This window comes from Labrus mixtus, chromosome 6, assembly GCF_963584025.1.
Source record: "Labrus mixtus chromosome 6, fLabMix1.1, whole genome shotgun sequence".
Taxonomy (NCBI): domain Eukaryota; kingdom Metazoa; phylum Chordata; class Actinopteri; order Labriformes; family Labridae; genus Labrus; species Labrus mixtus.
In genome coordinates this window covers 14,866,809-14,877,769 of record NC_083617.1, presented here as the reverse complement: position 1 = coordinate 14,877,769, position 10,961 = coordinate 14,866,809, and the positions used below count along the sequence as shown (strand labels likewise).

The 10,961-nt window shown below is 37.2% G+C and overlaps 1 protein-coding gene across 2 annotated transcripts; it reads left to right on the top strand.

Annotated features, from left to right (window-relative positions):
• The first annotated feature begins 1,708 nt into the window (after positions 1–1,708).
• LOC132975558 (monocarboxylate transporter 12-B-like) lies at positions 1,709–10,602 on the top strand. Of its 2 annotated transcripts, XM_061040190.1 has the most exons (9): positions 1,709–1,924; positions 4,089–4,307; positions 5,774–5,877; positions 6,244–6,387; positions 7,519–7,614; positions 7,810–7,966; positions 8,539–9,060; positions 9,141–9,400; positions 10,331–10,602. In XM_061040190.1, the coding sequence occupies exons 2-9, from the start codon at positions 4,174–4,176 to the stop codon at positions 10,474–10,476; spliced, it is 1,563 nt and encodes a 520-aa protein (XP_060896173.1). In that variant the 5' UTR covers positions 1,709–1,924; positions 4,089–4,173; the 3' UTR covers positions 10,477–10,602. The 2 variants fall into 2 exon arrangements, with proteins under 2 accessions (XP_060896173.1, XP_060896175.1); XM_061040192.1 differs by lacking the exons at positions 1,709–1,924; positions 4,089–4,307 and adding an exon at positions 5,328–5,396.
• The last annotated feature ends 359 nt before the right edge of the window (positions 10,603–10,961 follow it).

Below are 10,961 nucleotides of genomic sequence, written 5' to 3'. Positions count from 1 at the left end.
ACTCGATAAATGTTTCTTCTTTGAATAACTGTCTTGCATTATTGTAAGCCTACATGTGGTAAATCCACTAATCAGTAGTTCTACATTTATTATCGCTTCAGTATGATTTTCTTAAGTCCATTCAGGTCCCTTTATCTTTGATTAAGAAATAATTGTGCTAAATATGTCATACTTACTCTGCATGGTGATAAGAACTAATGGGGACATTTGGTGAGATTGAATTAGACCTCCTGTTTTAACTTTAAAGTGTTATTGTGGTAATGGTCTCAGTGGCCACAGTCCAGGTGTCGGTTTCTGTCTACACAAGTTTAGTGCCGGTTGCTCACATCAGCTCCTCTGTGATCCGGATCCAGATGTGATAGGTTTGGGAAGCCCAGTGCAGGTTGTTGGTGTCAGCTCTGCTGCTGCTTTTAAATCCGGTTTGAAAACAGAAGGGTTACAAAGAAAAAATGACTTAGAAATACTGTCTCCCTGCCTTGTGCAATCTGTATGTACTGAAGTGATTTTTTTTTTCTAAAAGGAATTAAACTAAAACTGGATGTGTGTGTGTATTTATGTATATGTGTAGCCTACTTCCATTTTGGTGGTGATGTAGCAAATCATCTTGCTTCTGCAAGTAATGTGGAAGCCTTGCATCAAATTCAATTTTACAGTCAATGATTAAAATATGAAACAGAAAGTTAACCATAAGCAAGATGCACTTGCAGTGTTGAAAGTACACTTACCCCTGTAGGTGTCTTATTATTGCCAGAGAGGTAATTAATGAAATTGTGTAAGAGGGAATCTTTTTAGAGCTTATTCATGAAATACATTAAGACAACACATTGTTATAATAAATGTGTTGCATATGTTAATTAATAGTACTCATTTAGTATTAAAAGTAGGCTAATAGCTACAGCTTCAAAAAATATTTGAAGGAATTTTTAAAAAGTTGGTAGCTGGCTACTATGAGAAAATAAATAACATGGACTACCTTTAATTTACCTTAATTCTTACTACTGGTTAAATGTATGCAGCACAAAAGTAGTTTGGGAGTATTTCATGTGTCAATAAACACATTCTTAACATTAAACAAAGGGGAATATTAATATTACCATTTAGTTTTTGTAAGCATGTAGCATGAGCTCAAAGCTTCATGGTAATACAGTATTAGAGTTAACTTAGTAGCTAGTTTTAGGAGGCTACGAGCCAAGTCTTTCTTAGCTAACCAGTTATAAATGAGCCTGTTATCAGAAGCTTAAATTCAATTAGATCAATCAAAGGTCAGTAGCAGTCAAACATGTTTAAATTAACGTTTACATGATGGAGGGACAATAATTTGCTTTGAACACATTTCAACTACTGACCTGAAGTTAATGGAAAGTACAAGATGTAGAGGTGAAGAATCTTTAGCCTTATAATTATTTAATCATCAGAGAAACTCGGAAATACCGACATAAGTCTATTAAGTAATAGGCTACTGTAATCTTCAATAAAGAATATACAGTTAAGAAATCCCACAGAAAGAACCAAGACTTAATGTTAAAGGCGTAGGCCAGAACATGAGTAGGCCTAAATATAAATATAAAATATCTTTAGCAATTGTTTTAAAAGCGATAGAATAATTATTGCACCAGACTATAGCCTATAAACGCACAATAGTTATGTAATGTAGCAATAATAAAAAAAGAAACACTTTCAAAGGGCTAGAGAGAGACAACTTGGTACTCTGTGAGAGTATTTGGGGACACACAGTACCTTCCTCCCTCTCTCCTCTGGCCTCTTATCTTGAGTTTGCGTAGATACAATAGCACCTACATGGTGTCTACAGGACACACAGCAGGAGGACTCTCTGTCTTCATTGTTATGTTAATTGTATCTCCTGTTCCTTCTTCTACCAGAGCAGAGCTGAGCGATTTCATGGAGGAGCTCTGAGAGACTGGATGTAAGTAAACTCACTCTTCACTTTCACTTCACATTATGTGTTTATTATGTTTTACCTGCACAGATGGAGGTTATTATGTGTCTCTCTTTCTCGCCAGTGTTTGTTCATGTCTCTCCCCTCCTCTGACTTCATGTTTTTATGTTGGATTTCTGAATCCGAACTTTCTTTATCTTGGAGTCGTTAAAGGCCTGTAAACGATAGATCGGATTGTTCTATTATTTGATGGGTTAAAAATGTACCTTCAAAGTATAGAGAAAATGCGCATGTTGATGCCATTTGTTGTAGGCCTATATTTTCTGAACAAATTCACCTTGCATGAAGACATCCTAATGCATGAAAATGTGCCTGTTTTACTAATTATAATTTATTAATTGTGACAAATTGCACACATCTTTTACCAAAGAAATTCATTCAAATTGAAACATGATCTTTTTGAACAGTGCAACTTGTGGATTGCTTGTGGTGAGCAGCTTAAAGTGAATGAGTATAAACCAGCCTGTTTTCATGACCATGTTTACTTTGCAGCAGGATCAAATTCTCTGTTTGTGACTTAAACTTTGCTGTCAATCAATACATACACACTCAAACACAGATGTACATAAGTACAGGCAGACTTTTAAACAAGAAAACATTTTTGAGCATCAGATGGCAAAACAAAAGAAGCATGAGAGTAACTGTAAGGCACAGATAAGTCAGTGTGTTTATTTTATTGTTTAAGAGAAAAGTTTTCTTTCATGTCACTGAGGTTCTCTGCCACGCCAAGAAGGCTCTTATCAACACACATTGCACACACATACACACATAGCAGTACACTGTTTTTTTTTTTCCAGATTCCTGATTGTATATCTTTAAGCGCTCAAGTCTTAGACCAAAGTGGCTGAGATGCAATGCAGCCCAGCTTGTGATGAACGTCTGTTCTTTTCAAATGGAAACACAAACTGCTGCGCTGCTGCTGGTTTGCACCGGCAGGCGTTTTACATACATTAGGGATATCAAGAGTGCTTAGCCTCCATTTTTATTTTTTTAATTTAACCTTTATTTATCCAGGAAAGTCCCATTGAGATTAAAAACCTTTTTTTCAAGCGAGTCCTGGCCAAGAGGCAGCAAAAGTTACACAGTCACACTCACAACATACAGACAGCAATTAAAATTATAAAAAAACAATTAGGAATTAAAATTATAAAAAAACAATTAGCAATTAAAATTATAAAAAAACAATTAGCAATTAAAATTATATAAAAAAAAAAACAATTAGCAATTAAAATTATAAAAAACAGTTACAAGTAAAGGAGGTCATCTCAAGTGCTCTCAGCCTGGATTTAAAAGCATTCAAAGAAATCAGTTCAGTTATTTTCCAGTCTTTTTGCAGCATGTTCCATGTAGAAGGAGCAGAGTAGACGAAAGCCCTGTTTCCCAGCGCTGTGCGGGCAAATGGAACAGACAGCAACAACTGATCATTTGAACACAAACCGAAAGAATCAACAGTTCTCCGTGTGATTAGGTTACAGATGTAGGAGGGTAGTAGCCCAAGCATGGCCTTGTAAATAAAAGTGCACCAGTGTCCCAGCCTCCTGGTGGACAAAGATATCCAGTATGATAATCAAATACCAACAAGCAAGATCTACAGAAAGTAAGTCCACACTGCTTACTTAACTTGTCTCATTAGAGTCATTCATGTAGCCCAGCCGTTTTTCACATTTGTTCTTTACAAGTTTCCTTTCTTGTTAAGGCAATCTGGCACTGTCATCTACATCAACATATTTAATTGTCTATTATAGCAATAATACTATTAATATTGTATTAAACTATACTAGCACTATTATAGCAGCAGTCTGTGTAAACAGTTTTACACACGTAATAAGACTTACAAAAAAGCAAAGCTCTAAGATACTGTCGTCTGGTTATAATGTTTCCACTTATATCCACTTATATAACAGCACCAATGTTTTTTTATTGACAGTCATGTTTGTTTGCTTGCATTAATTTGTTGAAACTTGTGAAATGTGTGTTTCAACTTGAAAAATGCTCATGAAACACTTTATCTTCTACAGTGAAAAATACATTTGATGAAGGACAGAAGAGGAGCTTTATCTCTATATGATAATGGCACTCATTGTTTAATGTTCTGCCCATTTAATTTGTATCTGTTTTAAACTTGTGACAGAACAATCTCAGCCAATGAAAAACTAAGGAGTGGATTTGGGACTTCCAGCTGCTGATGATCATCTGCGTCGTGATTGGCTGGAGCGATGACAGTCAGCAGGGAGAAGCTGGAGGGAGGCAGAAGGGTCTCAGAGGTGACGACCCCTCCTGAAGGAGGCTGGGGTTGGATGATTGTTGCTGGATGTTTTCTTGCCACAATCTGCATCCGGGCAGTGACCAGGTAAATTTACACAAGTGTTTATCTGTGAAATTGTCCAACTATCCAGACATTTTGTGACTTGTTAGTAATGTCACCAGCAGCATAAAACCCTCCCATACTGGGATAACTTCAATAAGATGAAGCCTCAGGTCTGACAGGATATCAAACCCAAAAAAGAAAACCTCACTGAAGTTTTAACATAGATGGTGGAGCTTTTTTCATTAGTAAATATCTTGGATTTAAAGGCTCTAGAATCTAGAAGATTGGTGGAAGTGATTTGATAGCCTGCTAGTAAAAGATCTGAGCTCTTATAAAAGGAACCACTTGGAGAACATTGAACACATAATACTCACACCTGGAACAACACTGGACAAGGAGATTACTTTTAGTTGGAAAATAAACATCCAAATACTGTACATATTTATTTTTTGCCTGGTTTTTGTTTGGTTCCTGATTGCATGACTTTCCTTGTGAGTGCAGGTTTTTGTAACTTTTTCGACTTGCAGAATTTTGTGACATTCAGGCATCATGTTTAAACTTTATTAGATTCAGCATTGACACTTTCTATCCACTAAGACTCTCACATCCTGCTGAGATTTTCCAACTTTGTGAAAATTTCACGCAACTGTACACTGTTGTTTTGCATATGACTTCTGGCATTGTCTTTTGAACCTTGAAGCACACAAATAAGTAGAATAAAACAGGATTAAAACGAGCTGTATTATTTTATGGCTTTATATACTGAATCATGTTGTATACTGACTATAAATGGGAAGGGCTTCTCTTTACCACATTTGTAATAAAAAGAACGTTTGGTATCAGAACATCTCTACTTTTTATGATCAGTCTTTGACACCTTTAAAAAAATCATCTGATCTGCTCTGGTGGGATGCCATGACACATGGGAGTAACCTTTCTTTGGTTACACAATATATTATAAAAGTCATAAAAATAAAGGTCATGGAGGACAGCACTGTTGGATTGGTGAATATGAATGACAGCCATAAACTGGGTGAGATTATATAATGAAAAAGACACGCAGCAGTGAAACATAACGTTTATATTGACTGCTTTGAAAGGAGAGTCATCCATTCCAACCTATTCTTAAAGGTCTGTTCTCAGCCTTTATACCCTTGAACTAACTCTTTAAATGGAATACTGTTTTAGAGTATTGTAAACAAAAACGTGACAGACTCACAAAGCACATGTGACCAGTTTATGACCTCGTTCAAAGCTTTCTTGTTTTTTTTTGCTCATGCTAACACAAAATATACCCTATGTGTCAGGCGGAATCCCTTTCCCAAGATGGAAACTCCAAACAAACGACATATTTCCATCAAATCTTAACGTTTAATTTTAAGAGTTTGAGTATAACTTAAGTGCTTCATCAGTGAGCTAGAGACATTTGTCAAATGATATTAAACCATGAGAAATTGTGTTAACTGTCACTGGAAACATTCACATAATCCAGCCTCCTCCATCTCCAGGTGTGTTTCCATGTTCTTTGTGGAGTTCCAGCTGCACTTTCAGAAAGATTACTCAACAACCGCATGGATCCACAGTCTGGTCGACTCCACCACCATGCTTTGTGGTGAGATTATCTGTTTCATCTGAAAGCGAATCATGCTGCACGTACCATATTTAAGGAAGGAAAAATGTAATGTATATACTTTTTTGTTCTTTTATGTTAATCTAGAAATACATAGATGCAGATTGAAGTATTATAAAATAGACCAGATACAAGATTATACAACTAGTAACTGTAGAAAGTATTTTGTGACAAATGGAGATCAGTTTATATAAAATGCAGTATCCTGCTCTTAAGAAAAAAAAATCCTGTCTTTAAGCTTCAAGGTTTTATATCACACACATGTCAAACCCTGTAAGAGAATATATGGGCTGACATTCCACCCTCAATCAGTGCTCAATGACTAATCCACACAACTTGTGTCTTCAGCTCCTTTGGGTAGTTTCCTTGGCCACCGTCTCTCCTGCAGAGCGACAGTGACCCTGGGAGGTCTGTTGTCCTCTGCTGGTCTGGTCCTCAGCTCCGTCGCCTCCTCTCTGGAACATCTATACATCTCCATGGGCATCCTCACAGGTACACAGACACCTCACCACCACAGTAAACTTACTATGCCTGTTAATGTAAGCATCTCAAAACCTTTTTTTATCAATGATTTTATAAACTACTTTTTCATCAATAACTTTTCTGCACTCTTGTAAAGCACTTTGAACTGCAATTTAATTTGTCTGAAAGGTGCTATATAAATAAAGTTTGATTTGATTGATTGAAAGCCTGGAGTTTCTGTCTCAAAATATTCACCATTACATTTTCTTTGTTTGAACTGGCTTGGGATTTTGTCTGACGACGGTTTACACTGAAGTTGGGCATTTGAAGCTCTAATTTTCACTGGTGATAAAACCACAACATATGATAATAGGGGTGTATTAAATTAAAGAACAATGAACTCTGTAGATTAAGAAGGAATGACTCACATGCATACACACAGGACACACTAACAACCACAAACAATGAAAATCCAAATCACAGACACCACAAAAACATCTGTGGATTTACAAAACTCTTCAGCTTTGATCAATGGTGAGTCACATTCCTTTAACATTACTGCGGATACATTATTACACCGCTCTTGCTGGTTTGCAGCAGCCAGTCGCAAAGGTGAGCCCGATCCCCAGAGCTTATCATGCAAGTTAGTAAGTTGATATTGCTAACTTATAATACTAAGGCAGCCCTTTTCAGAAAGTTCTCGTCTCCATCCTCATCTTCCTCATGTTTCCCCCACATCAGCAATTAGCATTCTAATTACTTTAAAATTTTGGAGAAATTTGCAGTCAAAATTTTCAACATTTTTGAAGTCAACATTTTTTTTTAATAACATTTTTTCATGAAAATTTTCGAGAAATGTGAAGTCATTGTTTGGTGAAAATCTTCGACATTTTTGAAGTCAAATTTTTTTCATTAAAATTTTCAAGAAATTTGAAGCCAAAATGTTTTTTTTTATCAATTTCTAGTTTGTTAATTGTCGCCACTGACATGATCCTCTGTCCTCTTTATATTTTTAACAATGACAAAATCAAACGTCTTCAATAACAAGAATGTATAACCTCATATATCATTTAGTATAAGGCAGTATAAGGTGTATCAGGGGATTTTGCATCATCTGGCAGGTTTTGCTGGACTCAAAACCACTTCATCTGTCCTTTACAGGTCTTGGCTTTGCTCTCAGCTACACACCATCTGTAGCAATGGTTGGAAGGTACTTCAGTGATAGGAAAGCTCTGGCCTATGGAATCGCCCTTTCCGGTAGAGACATCCTTACTCTTGTTTTTAGTTGTTTACTTGTCATTCAAACACTACGTAAACATCTTCTCTCTTCTACTCTTTCTACTTCCTTTGTGCATTTCCACCAGTCTGTCTTGAAGTTCCTCTACCTGTACTTCTTTTTCACTCTCCTCGCCTCATTCCATCCCATCAAATCCAGTTTCACCTCATCCTCAGGTAATGGCATTGGGACCTTCATCTTGGCTCCTGCAGTCCAGCTGCTTATTGAGCGTTACTCCTGGAGGGGAGCTCTGCTTGTGCTGGGGGGGTTTGTTTCCAATCTGTGTGTCTGTGGCGCCCTCATGAGGCCACTTGGATCAAAAGGAGGTGAAAGGTAAGCCCTCAGCTGCACCCGAACTGTACTACTGAGATGTTTCATTTTCGGAGTCTCTCATGGTGATGTTTCTTTATGTTTATACAAGAACTTAAAGGAAAGTTGATTCATAATTATTTAGTTGAGACTTCTTGTTTATGCCCATACAAGGTTCTAACATAGCTAATGTTTTTAATTAAATGAACAGTGAGGCAGCACATTCTTAGAATAACAGGAAGTTTTGCATTCGTTGTCAAATATATTTTTATTTGATTATCTGTTGAGGGACTTGTTTATTAATGACATTTTTGGATACATGCCTGTTGATCTTCCTAAGAAGATTGATACTGATGTTCATACCTGTGCACTAAATACTAGATTTGGCAAAACTAGACAGGTAATCTTTATCCCTCTGCTTTTAGCTTCATGTTTAGCTAAGCAAACTGTGTCTGTCAGTAGCTCCATGGTTAATCACCTGACATGTAACTTCTATAGAAACTGATTTAACATATCAATCTTTGAAGTAATGTACCATAGCCTGTTTCTTGATACCTATCACTGTTTTTTTAAATTAATTTTTCTTCCATCTAAAGGATATTGGAAAAAAATATGGCAAACCTGGAGAAAGACTGTATAACAGCAAGGCTGGATTCTAAAAACTCAAAACAAGAGACATTGCTGAGAGAGATCGAACCCTCAAATCCCAAACTATCAAATTGTAACATAATTGAGGACTTTAAATGTATAACCTTGAAAAAGGCAAACAATGTAAAAGCAAAGAAAGACGATTCAGGACTAACAGAAGCCAAACCATTGGATCCCCAGAAGTTGGATGACGCCGATAGCCCTTCTACCAAGGCTTTACTGGACACAGAAACATCCTCCAGTCGTCGATTTCTACCCGAGGAGTTTGGATTTCTTCTGTTACCGGACTTCCTGTTTCTGTCTGTGTCCCTTCTGTTTCTGGCTTATGGTTGCAGCACTCCAGTGGTTTACCTGGTCCCTTATGCCCTCAGTGTGGGGGTGGGTTATCAGGAGGCCGCCTTCCTCATGTCCATATTTGGAGTCAGTGGCATTGTGGGTAACATCACCTTTGGCTGGATCACAGACAGAAAGTAAGAGGGATTGGAAAGGTTTACTTTTTTGTGTCCGCATTTGAATCAAGCCCAATTCTGACACATTACCCTCCCTCTAGGTTTCTGAGGAGCTATCGCATGCTGCCCTACACGGTGGCAATTGCCATGGAGGGCCTCTGCTGTATGTGCCTCCCTCTCCTCAACTCCTTCTCCCTCCTGGTTACGTTTTCCATGATATACGGGTACTTTGACGGGGCGTATGTAGCACTTATCCCAGTGGTGACCTCTGATGTCGTGGGCCCCACTTACATGACCTGCGCTCTCGGTGTGGTCTACTTCCTGCATGCTGCCCCTTACCTGGTCAGCCCACCATTAGGAGGTAAGTGCAACTTCATTTCAAAAGGTGATGACTGAATCACAATCTTGCTTTTTTTTGTGATTTTTTCATCAATTAAATAAATCAGAAGATTCCAAGGCGATTATTACACTAACCTTTTACAGGGAATAACATCTGCAGATTTTTTATCAATCTGCGTTAAGCTCTAAGCTTTACAACTCACAATGTCCCCCATTACAAAACTGTGTGTGTAAAGTTATTTAATTGAGTAACACAAGGAGGGAACATTGTGAAAGTTGAATCATAGTTGTCTGCTATCTTGGACCAGTGTGATAAATTAGATCTGCCCCCCTTAAAGGCAATGGAAAGACAAATCCACAATTACCTTTCAACGTTTTAATGTAGCATGGATGTGAACATAAACACTAAATAATGTATAGTGTATGTACTTAACAGTAGGCATCGTAAAATACCAAAATCACAATATTATGTTTCTGTAAATGTTCATTGTAATGGACATTGATTGGGCATGGTAACACTAGCTTATTGTTACAAAAGTCAACGCTCAATGTTAGAGTCCTTCTTGGGCAAAGGACCAATGGGAGGAGGAGTTTAATTTAAAACTTGCCAATGCAATAGAGTTATTATTTAGTTTTAAATTCAGTTGTATGTAATCTTTCCAGATGGCAGTGCTCCTGTTTCCCCCTATAACTCTGACTCAGATGACACAAACATTCTGTTAAGAGCTTCTTAACATTAAATGTCCCATGCTGCCACATTGTTGTAAACAAAACCAAACAGATGTCAATCAAAGCATCCCCCAACTGTTCTAGGAATGGTTTCAAACCTAAGTTTCTTAATTTTTTAACTATCATATCATAATTTGAAGATTTTCAAGTCCATTTTTCAGAGATTTTAAAGACAGTTACTTTTCATCGATGCTAACACATCTTTCCCGACTTCTGTCTCCAGGTTGGTTTGTAGACAAGACAGGAAACTATGCAGCCACCTTCTTCATCAGCGGGACTTCCTTCATGTTCAGCGCCGTGCTCTTAGCAGCTGCCATGTTGGTCAAACGCTGTCAGAGGAACAAAGCTAACTCAGCTTCACAACTTTGACCCCCTGCTGCTTCTGCTCAGCACAGCATCGTGTGAAGAAAAGATTTTGCCCCACTTGCAACATGCGCATCACCACTACTTAACTACTATGATGGTTTACAAATGATGAAGGAAAGGGGTTATTTTTAAAGTATAAATTTTAAAAATAAATTTGACATGTTTAATCATGGATTGGCTTATTTGAAACATTTAGGAATTAAATAATGGGCCTACATGAGTGTTTCATTTCTATCATGTTAAAAATAAGGCAATTTGTTTGGAGTTTAGTTGCCTATTTCTTTTGTCTCAGGAATAAGTTTAACATTTACGGTTGTTTAATTGCATAAAAACCCCTAAAAAATGACCATGTAAACAATATGGGCTGATTAATCAATAGTTTTCAAACTAATTTCAGTATTATTCAGTTATATTAAAATGTTAGAAATTTCACAGGCCTACTCTTGGACCAGCCAAAATAGTCAATAATACAAAGGATTAGGTTGACT

What these genes read in the sequence shown, in the direction of transcription:
- LOC132975558 (XM_061040190.1), top strand. Translation starts at nt 4,174, where the DNA reads ATGACAGTCAGCAGGGAGAAGCTGGAGGGAGGCAGAAGGGTCTCAGAG. An exon ending in GGATCAAAAGGAGGTGAAAG is followed by an intron (nt 7,967 to 8,538) that starts GTAAGCCCTCAG and finishes TTCCATCTAAAG; the next exon opens with GATATTGGAAAAAAATATGG. An exon ending in GGTCAGCCCACCATTAGGAG is followed by an intron (nt 9,401 to 10,330) that starts GTAAGTGCAACT and finishes TTCTGTCTCCAG; the next exon opens with GTTGGTTTGTAGACAAGACA.